This window comes from Periplaneta americana, chromosome 10 (genome assembly GCF_040183065.1).
Source record: "Periplaneta americana isolate PAMFEO1 chromosome 10, P.americana_PAMFEO1_priV1, whole genome shotgun sequence".
Taxonomy (NCBI): domain Eukaryota; kingdom Metazoa; phylum Arthropoda; class Insecta; order Blattodea; family Blattidae; genus Periplaneta; species Periplaneta americana.
Genome location: NC_091126.1, coordinates 29,831,821 through 29,852,004, shown reverse-complemented (window position 1 = coordinate 29,852,004; position 20,184 = coordinate 29,831,821). Strand labels below are relative to the sequence as shown.

Below are 20,184 nucleotides of genomic sequence, written 5' to 3'. Positions count from 1 at the left end.
TCTCTAGTGATATTTTTTTGCAAATTGATTAACTGAAAATTATTCGGTGGCAGGGACTCTGAATGTTTCCACATCTTACTGGTTACTTTGTTTCGGGTGTGTAGTGGTATGCCCAGGATTCATCACCAGTCTCACCTTTCTTCAACATAGCACAATGAAGTGGTCCAGCAATGACATCATTTTCTGGTCTTTCAGCTCTTCTGTCACAATATCATATGCTATGTCATACGAAATGTTAAACTGCTATGTTAAGGTTCGCAGGGGGATCCACCACTCGCAATGCAGCTGGGATTGGGTGATGTTGAAATGGATGCTGGTGAACTGAACTAGGCTCGTCAGCAAGGTTCATTCGGCCATCTTCAAAGAAGAGATCTGGAAATTTTTCTGTGGTCCAAACAATCATCACCATACACGCCCAATATTTCCCTTGAATTTCACTCTGATTGTTTCATTATGTCTTGTTGCTCTTCACATGTGGAAAAGACTAAAAAACGATTCATCTGTGCTCAGTAGTTAGCACTTCTTCCATGAGGGCGACATCTAACCGAGTTAATGATATTCAAACTAGTTGTCTCCCAATTTTCAACATCTGTTCTGCATATGGTAATTCATTACACATTAGAATTCACTTTTTTAATTGGATATTAGAAGATGTTAATAACGGAGTAAATGATTTCAGATCGATTTTCATTTCTGATGAATGTTTGTTTCATTGGCATGGTCATGTTCCTTCACATAATAACACATACAGGTCAGTGGACAAACCAGAAATTGTGAACGAGGTTTCACTATATGACGAAAAATAGGGATGTGGTGTGCCATCACAGGTCATAAAATTATTGGACCATTTTATGATGAATATGCGGAATGTTTCACAGTGTATCTTCAGCAGGGTAATGTCAGAGTTCATACTGCTGATGGATTCATGATGCAATGGTCGGAGTGTTTATGAAGGCAAAAAAAGACAGTAGCATGGGGGGTCTTGCCGCTGGCCAGTCAATGTGCATTATGTCAACATTGGCTGAGATTGTCTGTAGTTTACCTATGTAAATTAAAGCAGTAGTAACTGTGACTCCTGAAGAAATAACATTTTTTAATATACCGGTACTAATTTTCTTATTCAATACAAGGTGCCCAAGTAAGATACAGTATAGAAATCCTTGATTGAAAAAATGTTTACTATATCATATGAATTCATACAAAGGGACAATAAGCGAAAAAAAGTTCTTGTTAAGTTCAATGGGAGCATCTTTAATTAATCGGTAAATACTGAAATTAAATTTTATATCACAATGCATGTCCAAACCTGGCCAAGGCTGATGGATTTTTAAGGATTATAAAAATCTATATCATGACTTCCTTTGGAAAAGGAGGAAAACTGTGGGTCTCCTTTTCGTAGGTTTAGCGCGCGTAAAAATTCCTGTCCCTGAATGAGAGGGCTCCAGGTAAAATTTGCTTGTACTGTAATTTTTCTCCCACGTTAAAATTGGAGGTAACACAGTGAGGTAAACTAGTGGCTTAAGTGTGCGTGGACTTATCTCACTATCCACCTCTAATCTACAACATGCCATCAGACAAACTTAGAAATATTACTTTGCTGTTTTCAATTGAACGAAAGAAATAGTTCAATTTTATTACTTAATCTGAGTGCGTATTTTTAAATGTGAATAATATGAAAATGATGAAATATTTTTATACATCTGTATCATACAATATACTCGAAGTCAACATTAATAAATACTACTGCATTTTCCAGAAAGTACAATGTGTGATATAATCTTAACAAGTCTCAGACTTTTTATGCAGTGACAGGACCCTTAACTTACCATTATTTGCCTCTATTCTACAAGTGCGGCTCATAAACATGATTAGTGCTGAGAAGCATACACCACTTAGTTCGTCAGAGACTATCCAGAGTGCACCACACACAGTGGGTCTGCATTATACTCGTAATGGAAATGACGTAGAATTATTGAGATGTCACAGGGGATCCATAACACCCAGAGAAAACTCCTGTGTTGTTGGGACCAATTGCTTGCCCAAAATAAGTTATAAATTCAGAGTGAATCGACCAGTATTTGAACCACTGAGCCAGTATGACGGTAGCTTCAGAAGTAGATTAGTCAGTCGGTGAACTGGAGGCTCTTATTTGAACTCCTCTTCTGATCTGTTTTGAGAAATATTAATTTAAAGCTGATGGTCAGTGATCTTCTGTGACATATCTTTGTTACCAGTATGTCATGGAAATCTGCATTTCGGAACATATGATCAATTGGATGGTTTCTTTTGTTTTAATTTGAATATTACTTGTTTTCATGCAACAGAAGTTAATTGATTAATTTTGCAGTATTTTAACATTTCCATATTGTGGTAGTTTTTGAATGGAAAAGGTTCTATAATGCATTTCTCCATAAAGCCACATCAAAAGTGACTTTTCAGGGTGTCTCTAAAACGCTCCAACGAGGTTTTGGGGATGATTCTACACATAAAAAGAATGGAAAATTTCTATATATGCATATGTCCGTAACTGAACCATTTCAGAGCTAGAACCTTTTGCTTATGTAGATGTAGAATCCTTCAGAGTAAATGTTCCAAATGCAATACGCCCACCTGAATAGAGGTCTGGGTACGATTCTGCATTGACTGTCGTACACGAACCAACATTCTAGATGTTCAGAGAATGGTTGCACTTGCATAAAAATATGATATTTCAAAAGTTTCCATATCATCCCCTAGGGTACTTAACATTAACATTTTAAATGTTCCTACAAGAAGAAGTCTAAAAGATTGAGATCCAGTGAGCAAGGAGGCCACATAACAGGCCAACCATGACCTATTCCTTTCCCAGGAAAAACAACTTGAGCTGGTGCCCTATCATGTATAAACTGCATTAGTATTAACTGAAGAAATAATCAGATACAAGCAGATGAAAATCCGCATGTAATGATCGAGGCAAAATATCAGGAAAGATTTTCACTTAATGTATGGCCAGGTCTCTTGGGGGACTGGCACGTTGAAAATTCAGTTTTACCAAACAACTTGACAGACTTGCCATGATTGTCTTGTCAATGTACTGCCGGAACTCCTTGCATGTAAAGCAGATAATGTCGTTTATGCATGACAGGGTACATACTCACTTCCAATAAAATGTTCCCCACCATTTTGATAATGTTTTCCTGGACAATGGATAGGTCGTGGTGAGCCTGTTATGTGGCCTCCCCGCCACCGGAGCTTAATCTTTTAGACTTCTTCTTGTAGGGATATTTGAAATGTTTAGTTTATGGTATCCTAGTGAATGGTTTGGAAACTTTGCAATGGTGTAATTTTTAAGCATATACAACCATGTCCCGAATGCCTGGAATTTTAGTTTATATACGAGATCAACCCAGCATCGTGCCCAGGCCTGAACTCAGATGGAGGATCGCATTTCGAACACTTATTCTGAGGGATTCTATGTAAGGTGAAGGGCTCTAGTTCTGAAATGTTTCGATTGGAGACAGTCTATATAGAATTTTTTCATTCTTTTTGTGTATAGAACCAATTTCTAATGATTTTTTTAGCATTTTAGAGACATTCTGTATATTCCTCCAGGCTCAATGATTACGTAATGTATCAGAAAATCTCAGAATTCAGACGACATACTCATAATAGTAGGCCTACGGTATTCATATGAATTATCATTAATAAACTAGCCAGAAAATTTATTTAGCAACTGAAAGGACACTGCTTGTGTACTATATATCGTATATTAATATAGTCCGACCATCGGATCTGTGCCCCCGTAAGATATGCTAACTGAACCTTAATTCCTTTTCAGCCTCGGCAATTCATTTCTCTCCCTGTATTCCTATTTCTCTCTTTTCTATCCCTCTCTCTTTCTCTCCCCCACTACTCACAATTTTGAGCCTTCTTGCGGGACAGTTTATTTGCACTTGAAGTCCAGTGTTGTCAACGCAACATGAATACTGTAGCACGGAGTGGTGAAAGAAATATTATTAAGCAAGTAATAGCATTTTGCATAAGTCAATCAGCGTCATTAGACCTACTTAAATTAAATTATGAATAAGTAATAATTAACCTTACATTATTATAAGCAAAATTCAAGAGACATGACACTGTTTGACGGAAGTTTGGCAACATCCCTATTCGGCAAGTTTCGTGGCCTGCTGTTTGACGTAGTGGGAGAGAAACGGGTGGAATGGGGTGAGTAGAGGCGTTAACTTTTCCAAGAACGACGACAGCGCTGAAGGGGCATACATCCGATGGTCCGACAATACGAGAATTAGTACCGGTAGTACTAAACTGTAGATTTCCTTGTTTAATATAATAACTATTTTTCCAATTAATGTGTCTTCAACATCAGGGGCACCTGGTATGATTGCACCAAATCAATTCTTTAAGAATTAAAATGTTTTATCATCAATCTGTGTTTAAACTCTGATAATCTTGTAATATTGAAATTTCTTAAATATTTTTAACAGACTTGTCAACAGCCCCTCGCACTTTCTGCGATGATTAGCATGTCAGCATACACTTTTAATTTTTTATTGAAATCATACTGAAAATGTGATGCCCATTCGCACCATATCAATAATAGGTATAATTTCTTCCTCGGCATTTGTTTTGGATTGCATATTTTGTAAGTAGATGGCAGTTATTTCACGAAACGTGTATGATGCTTAATTGCCTTTTGAGGAAGCAATGCATTTTATTAAATTTCACAAGGAATAACAATGATTTTGATATCTGGCAATATTTCTCATTTACTATGTTAGCATATACATATATAGCATGGCATCACGTCATGTTGCAACTTTATTTTGATACCAGAGTTTGAATTATTTACTCATGTGGACATGAATATAAAATTAATTCTGGCACAAGGAACGCCCCAGCTTGCACCCAACTAGGTTTGCATTGCAAGCAGGAAGGCAGTCTTGTTAGAGCTGAACTATGTAAGTTGTCGGGCATATACATTGCTATTTTTCCTTTTATTTTTTACACACATCGTTACTGTATCACTACTACTCACTATCCCCTGCCTGGCTAGTTCTTTTCCCGCCTTGCAACCAGTAGATCTTGACTTCTCTTCTTCGGTATATTGGTAACTCTTAGCTTGAATGATTCTATACAGAATGATTCGTCCCAATAGCAATGTTGGAGAGATGACTAGTTCTTGATGTTAGTTTGCATGCATACTGCACATTCTAAACGTCAGCTGTGTAGATGCGTCCACAGAGCACGAAGTGTCATAGTAGAAACTTCACCAGGTCTTGTAGAATGAAAGAAACTGAGTTGAAATGCTTGCCTAGGTGCTTTGCGTTCTGCGCAGAAGCTTTAGTCTTGTACATTTATATGGTCCACAAAAGAAACATTGACATAATTCTCTCTTCAGAACAAGAATTGATGTGATTATTATTGAAGTGCGAAGAGGATCACTGCAAATGTCTTCTGCTAAAGTTGAAGTACACTTTCCGGTTTGCATTATTGTTCTGTCACTGAAACCTACAACCAAAGTCATCATTATCTGTCTTCGGAGCAATACTTCAGGATTTCAATACCTCTTGAGTATTTATAGCGTTATGAAGAAAGAAGCGAAGATTTGGCCCAATTCATCGATTGCATCTTCAAGTATTTGTACCTTGAAGATGGATCCATAAAATTGGTCCAAAATGTCTGATTCTCCTTTCAGAATGGCAATGCTACAAATATCCAGGAGAGCAAAACTACATATTTCTTCAATTTTGTAATACCCTTTGCTCAAATTAAGCGTTTTATTACATACAGCCCACTTTTACTCAGAAAGAAAACTTGAAAGTGTACATAAATAAACGTTATGTATTTGATAGCCTTGGGTATGGATGACAGCCCTTTTCTTATATTTGCAAAAGACAGATTTGAGTGGCTGTATAAGGAGCTTTGTCTTCTCTCCTGTCACTCCCAAGCATTGTCATCTATTACATAAATAATCCAATTTCTCTTTTTGCAAATACAAGAATATTGGGCAACATCCAACCGACCTAGTTAAAAATAGATGAAAAAGTCCAACAAAAATGTGGCATCAACTAACCAAGGTGTTTCCTTCCATGTCTCGTCAATCCAGACCCCTACAAGGTTTAAGGTTTGTGATTACAAGTCAAGTTAGTGTTTCATGTGGAGATGACCGGAAGCTAACTCTCATGGCGTATTTGAAGATTTGACTCCGGACTTCAGTGAAATTTATTTCAGAATACGCTTCAAAGAAGTTTAGAATGGTATTCCTTCTTTGCTATTACTTTAAAGAACACAGTGTAATAAATATTTCTAATTTATTGTGTAATAACTTAATAAAAAAGGGCTTCTGGGAAATAAATAAATATGTATCTCTTACAACAACTTCTTCTGTAGTATTGAATGCTTTTGGAGTATGAGAGTTAGGTTCTGGTTAGATTGCTTGATGTTATATTCAGTCTTAATTTCGGTATCTATTCGCATGGTTGTCTATTAGGAAAAAATTAGATTTTTATATAATTATGGATTGAGTTTATGCATGGAGGAAAGGTTCAGTTTTTCTCAAACTAAACATTTTGTTTATTATAGAATTCAAACGACATAGATAGTCATTATTGTAGGAAAACATGTAGACAGTAGTTGTTATTTTATTGCCATGCTCATCTTGACATTATTCACAGATATTTATTTCATGACTCGTGTAACATCAGTAAATGTAAATTTACCATTACAAGTTCATGGTAAAATAGCAACAGCACTATATTAACTTTAATGTTGGTACTTTTTTATACCAGTTTCTCAATTACAGATTGTTACAGAACCCTCAAATACATTTATGCAGCGAAAAAGTATGTGCTTTCAATGTTTAATACTTAAATTATATTGCAGAAGGCGTTTGATAATAAGGGATATGGCAATTTCAAAGGTAATAATATGAACTGCATACATGATTATTTCGGTACAATAATGTAATGATCATTTGGTTAAATAAATAAATACAATGGATTGTAGTTTGCTGTAGCTCTGTTAATTCTTCTTACATCTTCAAATTAGTTTATATTCATCACATTACGGAACTGACTTTGTGATATGTATTAAATTGTAACTGAATAAACACGAGATTAATACATTTTCTTTACGGTATTGAAATAGGCTGACATGAATATTCCTACTGATAGAAAAGATTTTGTAATAATAAAGCTGTTAGACACCTTGTTTTCCACAGTAAACTTTACTGGTAGGATATTGAAGAAAATGAGACAGACAATTTATTGCCATAACTTGGTTAATAGAGATTATAGAGACAGGGGGGAAAAAATCTTATTCCTGCGTTTATTAAGGTAGTGATTTATAATTTCAAAAGGGATCTTGGATTGTATTTTCTAGAATCATTTCGTTACTTGTACACTCTAAGCCAGAAGAAAAAAAAGTAATTACGCATTTTCTAACAATTTGCTAACAATCTATACTTTCAAGCCACTTTAATGTTTCAGATAATACCTCTTGGTCATTTATGAAAATATAAAGATTTTGTTTGCTCCTTGATAGAATCATATTTTGAATTGCATGAATTCCTATATTCTCAGAGTATTTCTTCAAGTGGGGTAAATTGAGAAAATTGTGACCCATGACCTTATGAATGGCTATCTTAGTTACAGTTCATAAGATGTGCTGTTTAGAATTAATTTTTAGGTTATACATTTTTAATTCTTCTGTTTCCTTACATATGAATATATAAAAGCTTTATACTGACGTCAATTTACGAATTTAATAAACAGGAAATTGAAATGCTTGGCCCAAGTTTATATTAAACTTTTTCGGGAAATTTAAGTAGCTTATTGGAGGTTCTACATTTTGTTACTGTATTGGATCTTCAAAGTGATGAATATTTTTTGTGGAAAATACAGCAAATATTTTGATGGTTGCATACCTGTAATACGCGTTTGATAGGAACTTGCAGCGTGCAACACTTCATGCAATCACTTTGCATGAAATTTTTACTTTCAAAGGCTTTGATTGCATTATTTGTTATTGCAGTGCTAATTCCTGCCCGTTGTATGATTTTCGTAGCCACTAGATCACCAGCTTTTAGTGTGATAGGTAACTTGCACATTTTTAAATTTGTTTGCATGATGGCTGGTCGAATTGTAGTATGCAGCTTGTAACAGTTTTGGTTTAGAAGAAACACTAGTGTCTTAGCATGTTTAAATTTTATTTTTGTAGTCATTGTGCAAGAAGAGCATGCCTTGATCCAAAATTGTAATTTACCCCACAAAAAGAAATTAGTGCTGTCTGGATCTTTACCATCAATAGACACAACTTTCCAAAATTCTCTCTTATAATGTACCGGTACAGTAGTGAAATTTCAAATAGTTGAACAAGGTAGGTTATTAAATATTGTTAACTATATGTGTTAGTTGTGAAGAATTTTGGAAGTTGTCAAGAAAGATGCATCAGTGTGTTTATATCCACATTTGGTTGGACGTCGTGAACTATTGATAAGTTAAACACAAAATATTTTTGTATAGTTGAAAGTTGGCTTGTGAGGAACCAAAACGAAATGCAACCTTAATCCAACAATGTAAGAGATATGTAATTTTGTTTATAGTTTATTACTTTAATATTGTATTTATTTTCCGTCACAATGGGGCTCCATGTCTGATAACTCTCCATATTAGTTCTAACAGAGTTGTTCACTTCTAAATCTAGAAGTTGAGTGCTTGTGGAAAAAGTTTTAAACAGTGAGTGTCTATCATTCTTGTATTCTGCCGAAATTCTTTCGCAGTCTTCTAGTGAAACAGGCATTGCCTTTTAGTTCCTGTTGTTCGCACGGGGTCTGTGAAAGAAATGAGCAATGTCTATTCTTGGTAAGATCCTGTTAATATTATTCAATTTTATCCTGTCCATCATTGTAGATATTTAAAATCTATATGATTACAATTCTTATAGCAGAAATAAATAAAATCGTCATAAAATAAATTATTTTCTTTTGAAACATTTGAGTAAATTTTGGAAATAATCTGTACTTTTTACTTTTTGGAAAGAAAGACTCAAGATGAATTTTCTGCAGCAATGCTAACTTTGCGAGTTGGTGTATAAAATTATCATGTCCATGTTCGTGATTTACATAGATATATGTTGACGTTTTGGAAGGCTATAAGTTTGATATGCTATCTTATTTTTTCAGCCAGGGTCTGGTATGATATCCATCAATTTCTTCCGCTTATTCCGAGTTATGCGATTAGTGAAACTTCTGAGCAGAGGTGAAGGCATTCGTACTTTGCTTTGGACATTTATTAAATCTTTTCAAGCACTGCCTTATGTTGCACTTCTCATCGTCATGCTGTTCTTCATCTATGCTGTTATTGGAATGCAGGTGAGTGTGTGAAGAATTCTGTTATTAGCAATCGATCATTTGAAATAAAATCAACAATGCATTCCGGCAGTAAGAGTTGAAATAAGGTATTGCATATAACTGATATATTTTCGTCATAATTGTGGTAAATTTAAGAATTATATTGATTCAACTTTTAACGTAAAAAAATAACACATACTCTTTAAGAAGGCGTACAATAAATTACCTGCTTCCAAATCAACAGCCAGAATGGTGTGATATTTTTTACACCTATGTCAAGAATGAAAAGAGCGTCTTATATGAGTTAACAGCGATTATACAGAATGCTAGCAAATGTGACTTTCGGTCCATCTACATTTCTTCGCCTTTTTTCCCCACCTCTTATCTTCGCTTTTCCCTCATATCTTGTCTTCACTTTTGCTTCCACATCTTGTCTTCCATCTCTGCTCCCTGTCTTCTCCTTCGCCTCTGCCAACCATCTTCGCCTCCGCCTCCCGTCTCCTTCACCTTCGTCTCTACATCCCATGTTCTCCTTCGCCTCCACCTCACACCTTCTTTACTGCATCCCATCTCCTCCTTCACCTCCTCCTCCTCCCATCTTCTCCTTTGCCTTTGCTTTCCTGTCTCCTCCACCTTCGCGTTCTCCTCCCATCTTGTCCTCGTCCACATTCCACCTCCAGTCTCCTCCTGCGTTTCTGCCTTCTCTCTCTGCCTTCACTTCTGCTTTCACCTACTCCTTCTCTCTCCGTCTTCACTTCTGTCTCCTCTTTTGGCCTTCAGTCCTAAAATATTTCAAACATTGAGTCACTTACCCTGTTTCCATCTCATCCTTGTGGAAATGTTGCATCAAATCAGTGGCGGTTCCTCAGGGGAGGGAAGGGAGGAACGTCCTCCTCACATTTTCTTCTTTTGAAAGTAAATAACCAAATGAAATATGTGCTTTGAAATTCAAGGAAGATTCGTTAATTTTTAAGTTCACAGCTATAAGAAAACCTCGGTTGATCGAGTTTTAAACGATGCACGCTCATGTGCTGCTAGAAAACTGTGAGAAAGATGTGTGGAGGAAAGTCAATCCATTCCTCCTTTACTGCAGTTAGTACACATAGACAACAGCGCACTAGCGGCCAGAGAAAGAAGCAGAGTTTGCGAGTAAATGAACGGAGAGGGAGGAGATCCTCCTCTGAATCAGCGCATGGGCGGGAAATAGAAACTGACTGGGTGCAGCAAGCTTGCTACCGCTGCCATCTAACGATCTTGCATTCAACCAGACTATAATACATCTAGGAGGAGGCACAATAAAAACAGTTTTAACGCAAGGCTATGAAAGATACCATATAAACTTTTTTTTTAATTATAAACCAAAAATATTATTCATTGCACTTTATATAAGCTACTATCCATGGTTTGAAATTTTCAAGGATATTTGAAAGTTAAAGTCGGGTTTATATAAAACAAAGAGGATGTAGTTCTACGTTAGTATTGCAGATCTTTTTGGCCCCTGAAATTCACTTCCGTTCATTGTGTACTAGACAGGGCAACAGCCAAGTTGTCAGTTTTTCACAAATATATTTGAAATTGAAAGTAGGTACTCCAAACTACATTATTTTTAACATAAAAAATTAATTGGCCACCGGCAACTTTGAACAATAATGGTAGTATGACTTTACAAGAACTGATATTCTTCAAAAGCATGTGATACTGAACTTTTAAAATGTACATGTGGCAACGCAGACCACGTGGGTGGGTGCAGTGTTCTCGCTTTCCTCAGATTATTTCCCATTCCCATTTCCGCGGTTCCGATTACGTGTTAGTAGCTATAGTCTCTTCCAACACGTGTGATGCTGTAGTGTGCTCGAAAAAATGCTGCGAGGTGAAGTGAAAACATTATATATTTTTGAAAATTTAGGAAACTCAGTTTACAAGAACAGATTATTGCTATACAGAAGGAAAGGCCAACCCCAACACTACCTGGTCTTACATGTATGCATGTTGGCTAATTTGTAGCATGTTTCATTCAAGAAGGTGTCATTTCGTCCTGTTACCTTCTTTCCTCCTCTTAAGCAATACGCAGGAGCCGCCACTGCATCAAATATACAATAAAGAATAGCAATACTTCTTTACCTTATGGCCTGGCCAGCGTTACACGATGTTGCTGTTCCAAATGGTGAAGGACATACACATTAGGCCTGCAAGGAAAATCCAGCCATTTTGCAATGGACGTTAATGTAATCTTCCTTTGCTGGGAATAGACTGATGACTGCTGGATTTGTATCTACTTGACTGCTAATAGATTATTTGGAAACAAATTAATTGGAACTGTAGTGTAGTGATGATAAATAGCTATTTGAAGAATCTAAATGGTAGATTTATCCATGCTCAACTAAACGACTTTTTATTGGTAAATGTAAATTGTGGGATCCTGATAGTGATATAATAAGTGGATAAATTGTGTAGTACAGTACCTAAAATATTTATACACAGATTCAAACATGCTCTTGTTTTCATTTTAGATGTTTGGTAAAATAGCATTGGATTCAGAAACAGCAATTCATCGCAACAATAACTTCCAAACGTTTCCTCAGGCAGTTTTAGTTCTATTCCGATCTGCAACAGGTAAGGAAATTGACTCTGTAATGAGAATATTTTCACTAAGTATCTATGAATATGATTTAACACTTAGACTGTTCTTGGATGTGGGATGTTTTGCAAATTTTGAGAACTTCACCTGATTATATAATCATAAAATAATCATTAAAATTATAAAATAGTTAAAGATGCAGTTGTTTGAATATTTGAACTTCGAGTGTGCATGATCCTCAGCAATTATACATGTTTCTGGGCTAGTTTATTTATTTATTTAATGCTAGTATATTACAAATGAATACAAGTTAATATACATTTAATATAATATAAACTAGCCCACTCCTGAATGAGTAAGAGTCGTGCTCAGGAGGGGATTCCAATACAAACAAAATAAAATTGAGAGTGAATAAATTACAGATTAAAAAGTGTTAAATATATTTAAACCCAAACTATAAGCCCAATACAAACTTTTTATTTTATTAATTTGGAGGGGATTGGTGGTTAAAGTATTATTAGAATAAAATTTGTTTATTAATCTAGGACCTTGACTCATGCTATGGTTTTACATTTAGGTTCAAATAAATGTAGAAAATTCATATTTTTGGTTCTATATTTATGTATATACATTTCAAAGTTATTAAGATTGTTGTGAAAATATTTTAATAAAATAAAATAATAAATTTGTTTAATGTTGGAAACTTTGAAATGTTGAAATAGTGCTGCGCCATTACATTACCGGTATATAATGTACCGGTTAATGAAATTATCGTAAGTTACTGAATTGAAATAATCTTCAGTGTATAAATTTGACAATAATTATATTTTGATTATTGTGAATTGTGATTTGAAATAATTGTGCAGTATTTATCTATGATTAAAATTGAATTATCTTCATATATGTTGAACAATGTACGTTGAATAAAATGAAGTACCGTATTGATCTAATTGAAATAGGGCAAAGATATAACTTGGTTGAGTCACCAAGGTTCATTATTATGACGTATGGACAAGTCCTCTTTACTGTTCCTCTATTGAATAACTGGCGCATAGACTGTTTGGGAATTTTATCGGTTCTGTTGCTATGTTGATAAAATTGTAATGCAATGATTTTATCATTAAGGCTATGAGGGTTACTGGTACTAGATTTATCTATATAAATTTCAATTGATTGCAAAAGATTTAATATTTTTCTTTTATGGTTTATTTTTAGAATTTTCATATCTCAATTTATATTTGTGAAATGTTGACTATTGTTATGAAGACCGAATATGTGTTGTTGTGATAAATATTTCTATGTTCACCTGATTACTAATAATTTTTTATTGATTTGTGTTAATGTTTTGAAATAAGCACCCATACAACACTAAATATTTACTAATAATAATTATATGCATCAGAAGTCTGATTAGTGTAACATGTAGCTAATTGGCGATGTATGCAATGGACGGGGAAAGAAACTGGCCACCCTACCTCATTAACTCCTGGCTTAGTGCCGTGTTGGTATCACTTGTGAGGTTCAGACCTATCTTTGGACAGTTGACTAAACAACGACAAGGCAACTATCTTTTACTGTGAGACATTGTGGTCGTTCAGTTATCATGCTGTCCATTGAACGTGAGGTTCACATCTCAAATCCAGTGAAGGTGGTGGATTATAAAGGCAGCAGAATCCTTAACATGCCTTCCTTCAGGAGAAAAGTAAAGCTGTGAATTCCATGTCGTAAATTTATAGTAGGTTGAAGAACCCTGCTTTTGACAGTGGACTCCTGACAAAAGTCGTCAGCATTTTCTCGCTCACATTGAATTTCGACACTAAATAACCTATGTAGTAATTGCACATAATTAACAGTAATTGTTATCTTACAACTATTTAACCATTTAAATCAGTTTTATAGGTAAATTGTTGTTACATCATCTAATGTTAAACGTATTGTAAAGTAGTGTTAATTCTATTAAATAATTCTAAATTATATAACTAAGTTTTATGCAACATTACTCATTACCTTCTCTTTCATTTACTTGTAGTAAGTATGTAGTAGATTAATGTCAGAAGGGAGTGAAATATGGCGAGGAGTACAACAAGGATGCCCTTTATCACCTACCCTGTTCAACATCTACTTGGGGATTTAGTGAAGAACTGTTTTCAGAACATGGGAGAAGTGATAGTAGAAGAAAGAAGAAAAAAGTGTATAAGATTTTCTGATGATATGGCGTTGTTGGCAGAAGAGATGACACTAAGGGATATGTAATCTTCATCTTACGATGTTTGGATGACGTATATACCTCCGTTGATGTGACATATTAATGAATTAAATACTATTATAGTCACAATCATGCCATGGTATGCCTTTGGCGTGAGACGAACTCGATAGCTCAGTGGTAGAGCGCCTGACCGGAGACCAGGAAGTCGCAGGTTCGATTCCCGCTCGAGGTTGTGAAATTTTTCTTTCATACCATGGCATGATTGTGACTATAATAGTATTTAATTCACTAAGGGATATGCTACTGAAGCTAAATGACAGCTGTGAGCAGTATGGAATGAAGATAAATCCCAACATGACTAAGACCGTGGTCATAGGAAGAAAAGTAAAGAAGGTAAACTTGCGAATTCTAAATGAAGCAGTAGAGTAACTGGGCAGCTTCAAATACTTGGGGTGTACTATAAGCAGTAAAATGAGCTGCTGCCAAGAAGTCAAAAGGAGAACAGCAATGGCAAAGGAAGCTTTTAATATAAAAAGGAGCGTCTTCTGCAGACCTCTGGAGAAATAACTAAGGAAGAGACTAGTAAAGTGCTTTGTGTGGAGTGTAGCATTGAATGAGGCAGAAACATGGATATTACGACAAAGTGAAGAGAAGCAACTAGAAGCATTTGAAATGTGGATATGGAGATGGATGGAACATGTAAAGTGGACAGACAGAATAAGAAACAAAGCTGTGTGGGAAAGATTTCATGAAAGAATGATGCTGAAACTGATCTGAGAGAGGAAAAGGAATCGGCTGGATCACTGGTTGAGAAGAAACTGCATTCTGAAGAATGCACTGGAAAGAATGGTGAATGGAAGAGGAATTTGGGGCAGAAGAAGATATCAGATGATAGACGACATTAACCTCTTCCCTTACTATTTATTTTACCAGTTTTGTGAAAAAAAGTGTCATATTTTTTTTATTTTCGTAAAGAGGCCATTTAATATTGCAGAATCACTGTACATCACTAATTTTCTTACATACTTAAAAAATCACTATGAAGTAGACAATGGGACTCAAACGAGTTAACTCGGGTTAATAAATTTTGACACATGTTAGCAACCCGAGTTAACTCGGGATAATAAGGGAAGTGGTTAAGATACGTGGATCATATGAGGAGACAAAGAGGGAGGTAGAAAATAGAAAAGACTGGAGGATGCTGGGTTTGCAGTGAAAGACCTGTCCTTGGGCAGAATACTATGAATGAATTCCAGGGAAAATAATCTCACCTTTGCTGGTCCATAATTATAGGGGACGAGTAGTGATATAACTGGATGCGTAATGGTAAACTCCACTTTTCGTTGGATTTCCCTATGCTATTACTCCTCCTGCTGTTTATTGATAGACCCTGTATAAATAATATGTATTTTCGTGCTAGCGTGCTGTTTGTTAAACCAAAACTTCAGTACAATCTTAATTTTTAATATAACCTACTTCAACTGTGTTAAAACACATTTCTTGCTCTCTTTCTCTCTGTGTAGGTGAAGCCTGGCAAGACATCATGCTGGACTGCTCTGCTCGTGAAGGGGTCAGGTGTGACCCGAAGTCAGATGAGAAAGACAAACCTGTGTGTGGTTCAGATATGGCCTTCCCGTATTTCATCTCATTCTATGTGCTGTGTTCATTCCTGGTAATTTGAACTTTGCTGTTCTCTGTAAAAAAAAAATATATATATATATATATATATATATATATATATATATATATATCGCAGCAGTAGGCCTACAGTTTCGATTCTTAAGGGCCCCAAATTCTTAAAGACTTATCTGTACAGACTTACTTTAGGGAGGTATGTGTGAATTGGGATGATCGTCCACACACGCTTAGACTTAGCTTTTAGACTTACAGTTCACAAAAAAGTCGTTGAAATCGGTAATTTTCCGGAGAGAAATGCAATCACTCGAGAAATATTATTCATTGATTCTGGTTCGCGTTAACACTTTGTGTAAGAAACTTAAAAATGTTTAATGACACGTTAAAAGTGTTAAAATTTTTAAAAAAGGTTATGTACCTTAGATAGACGGCCTGTTTCGACGCCGGTGCTGCATCATCTTCAGTATCCTACAAACTACTCAAACTACCAGTTTGTAGGACACTGAAGATGACGCAGCACCGGCATCGAAACGGGCCATCTGTCTAAGGTACATAACCTTTTTTTTAAATTTTAACACGTTTAATGTGTCGTTAAACAATTTTAAATATTATTCATTCATGATTCTACATTCAAAGAAATGCGTAAGAATGGCTGTTGAAATGTGTACTTTCGTAACTTCCCGCCATTTAGCTATACAGAATTGTGTAAAGCAATAGAATGACGAAATTTCGACCACATGCTCACAATATCCTTCACTTTTGCTCCTGCTTAATTTGAAGAATGCTATAGTCGAAAAAATTGAAGCAGCTACAGAACTCTGGAGACATACCTCATGGCCAAAAGTCTCAATACTTTTCGCCCACATGCGAGGAGATTTGCATGTGGATTTATTTTTTATAGACTTACCTTCAGGTAAGTCTCCGCGTGTATGGGGCCCGTTGTAGTAGTTAAACTAGATGGAAGTGATTAATTCTTGCCTAATCCTGTCCTGTCATAGGGGATAAAGAATTCTGTTTTTCGAGTGTCCTTACCTCAAAATTATTTACATTACCTACCTAAAATATTCAATAACATCTTCTTTCACCATATCTAGAGCTATTACTTAATTACTTTATGAACCAATGAAAGAAGAGACTGGTGAACGAGGAAGCGAAATAAGTGCGGGGAATAGAAGGGGAAGTAGTGAGTGTGTAAAGCGTGCCAGGAGTGAGAAAAGAGGGGGCAATAGTGGAGAAAAACCTGTCTATAATCTGAGGAAATGGTGCATCAGTGGGCTGAAATAATAGTAGGTTAGCTAGGTAATGGTTAAATGGAAGTGAGCTGTTGTACTTTTTTCAGTGTTAAATAGTGTTATAAATAAAGTGAAAGCAATGTGGCTAGGATACGAGCGCCAATGTGTTGTGTGAGAAGAGTTTAGACAGTGGTGATAATAAGAGTAGTTAAATTTTTTAGTGAAATAGTCAACAAGGGTTATATTAAATAAGGTATATGTATTGTTATTTAAGGTATTAAGTTAGTTATGAATGTAGGAATTATTTTTAAGGGAACTGAGAATAAGAGAAGGGAAGTAGAATAGTAGTGGATAAAGTAAAAGGATGGTTAAGTGTAAGTGAAGGGACATGAAAGACATAGCAAGAAAAGGCTTCAAGTGTCAAAATACGTCTTGTTTAAAGTTGTAAATAGTGCAAGTAAGGGAATGCTGGCTCGAATACAGAAATGTGAAGGGCCAGCAGGACCGAAGATTTTGAGAAATATATATCATATATCATATCATATATCATATCATATCATATCATATCATATATCATATCATATTGTAACGTTTTTAAAATAAACAACATTGAAAATTTTATTATCTCAACAATAGGATTTGCTCTCCACACATTACACAGTATTCGTTAGTGCACTCCACAGACGACAGTGACAATTTACTTGGACTATTACGAACAACAATGAACTGTTAATCTTAACTAAAATTTACAAAGCACTATTTACAAATCAGAACTGTCAGTTCTCAGTTCACAGTTCTTCTAGCTCAGTCACTCGAGTTCACAGTATCTCGAACCACAGACCTTCAGAGACAGTCCACTGTACTCGAACTCAGGTCCCTCCAACTGCGGTCCACTGCACTCGAACTCAGGTCCCTCCAACTGCGGTCCACTGCACTCGAACTCAGGCCTTTGGATGCTGACACAGTTGCGGACGTACACTCAAGTCGAACTCCGGTACACAAGACTGGCTGGCTTGCTCTGTTCACTGGCTTACTGACTGAACTAATCATGAATCACACTGTCTGAGTTCACTCGCGTTTCTTCTTTTATAACCACAGCTACGTAGCCTGGAAAGTTCGACGCGTGTCCAGAGATGGCACTCCAGAGAAAGTACTCGAACAATCCGGACCCCTCTTCACTCCGCACGCACCAGATGCGCGCGCAACCCGCCCAAAACACGGACGACTTAGCCTCTCCTCTCCGCCGCGTTGACGTAATACACCCCCTCTGCCCTTCAGCATGCAGATGCTCCCAGTACCAGCGTTTCGTCTGCCGCGCGCCCTGTCGGATGCGTGTTCGAACCCTGTTGCAGCTGTCACAATATCATATCATATCATATCATTACTCAATTACTTTATCGTCAAAACATTGCACAATATGTGACAGTCAATTTAATAAAATTTGCTAAGAAGACTGCATTACAACTCCGAGTTAGAAAATACAAATTTGTAGGAAGGTTAGATAAAAAGTAATGGCAACGGTACCATAATTTTGAAATGGCTTTATTATCACAGTAAACATCACTTACATTCCTTCAATGTAATTGCCCCTCCCCATGTTTATCACAAGCATCAGCACTTCCATCTCTATTGATGCCCTTAAGTGACCACCCTGTGGCATGAATAATGGCGTCTCTCGTGTTGTAATACTTCTAAGTGGGTATTTCATTTTGAAGAAGAGATCATAGTCCCACGGATTCATCAGGTGAGTATGGCAGATGTCACAGTACCCCATTGCCAGCAGCACGGAAGATCCATCACTGCACTAGCAGTGTGACTCCTCGCATTGTCATAAAGGATGATAGGGGTCGTTTTCAGAAGGTGTTGTCGCTTTCTCCTTCAAGTCAGACGAAGGTGGTGTTGCAAGAAATTTCAGTAGTAGGCAACGTCTACCGTCCACCTTGGTGGTACAGGATGGTGCAGTATCAACCCATAGACGTCACACACCACAATGAACTTCACCTTCACACCACCTTGTGCAGAGCACACTGTCCTTGGAAGAGGAGAACTGGGATGCTTCCATTCATTTGATTGCTGCTTCAAGCGTTGTTTGTATGACCAAACCCACTTTTCGTCCATGGTGAGAATCCATCCAAGGAAGACATCACCTTCTCTCTGGTAGCAGTTCAATAATTCCTCTGCAAGTGCATAGCGCTGCAATTGTTGTTCCTTGGTGATTCGATGGGGTATCCAATGTGCTGCAATATTGCATAACCCAAGAATATCATGCAGAATGTGGAGCACAGTTTTGTGGCATATGCCTATCTCTGTGTCTAATTCACGCACAGTCCATCGGTGATAAACATCCAGCTGGAAAGCAAGAAGCTGAATAGGTGTTGTCCTGAATGGGGCTTGTTATGAACAGCTTCTGTGCCTTCACAAAACAGTTTCACCCATTATGCCACTGTACGATGTGACATTGCTGCATCACCACATGCCTCACGCTGTCCCTGATAAAAGACTTGTGAAATACAACCTCGTGCAACTTTAATTTTGTTCCACGAACGTTGTTCGTGTCATGTTGCTAGGATGCTTGCACTCTCCTCCTGTACTTCAAGGCATTGCCGTATTTCACTGAATACCAGTAACGTACAGCTGATATAACTTGCTGCACTATGACATCTGACTTTCTGTTCTCAGTTCCACAACACCTAAGGCTATCTGACTTACATGGCTGACGTAACAGCAGTGTTGCCATTACTTTTTATCCAACCGCTGTGGAGTAATGGTCAGCACATCTGGCTATGAAACAAGCGGGCCCAGGTTCAAATCCTGGTTGGGACAAATTACCTGGTTGGGGTTTTTTTTCCGGGGTTTTGCCTCAACTAATTGAATCAAAATTGCTGGGTAATTTTCGGCGTTGGACCTCAGACTCATTTCGCCATCATTAATTCACATATTATCATCCATACAATAGCCCGGGTTAAATTCACATTGCAGCGTGCTGTACTTGTACAAGAGCGTGGCCGTTCAGCTACCCAATCATTCGCAGAATAGGAGTGGTAAGCACAATAAGCCTCAGGCTGCAGTGTAAGGCTTTGGGTCCCTCCTCCATACAAGAGAATAAAGAACCTCGTAGTTTAAAATTATACCTTTCGAAATTTCTTCTCAGGTAGGATATAGGAAGACTGGAATTTAGTCTCAAATA

At 36.7% G+C, this 20,184-nt stretch overlaps 1 protein-coding gene across 13 annotated transcripts in view; it reads left to right on the top strand.

The window, feature by feature from the left end:
* Ca-alpha1D (Ca[2+]-channel protein alpha[[1]] subunit D) overlaps positions 1-20,184 on the top strand; it is a 591,502-nt gene that overhangs the window by 526,347 nt on the left and 44,971 nt on the right. For 7 of the 13 annotated variants that reach the window (XR_011334265.1, XM_069837072.1, XM_069837074.1 and 4 more), the window contains 4 exons: positions 6,104-6,121; positions 9,179-9,367; positions 11,857-11,959; positions 15,654-15,802. Coding sequence is in view for 12 of the 13 variants with exons in the window: in XM_069837072.1 (XP_069693173.1) it covers positions 6,104-6,121; positions 9,179-9,367; positions 11,857-11,959; positions 15,654-15,802 (459 nt within the window). In the remaining variant the exon portion in view is untranslated. The remainder of the gene's footprint in view (positions 1-6,103; positions 6,122-9,178; positions 9,368-11,856; positions 11,960-15,653; positions 15,803-20,184) is intronic. The other 6 variants (XM_069837077.1, XM_069837076.1, XM_069837070.1 and 3 more) reach the window with 1 other exon arrangement.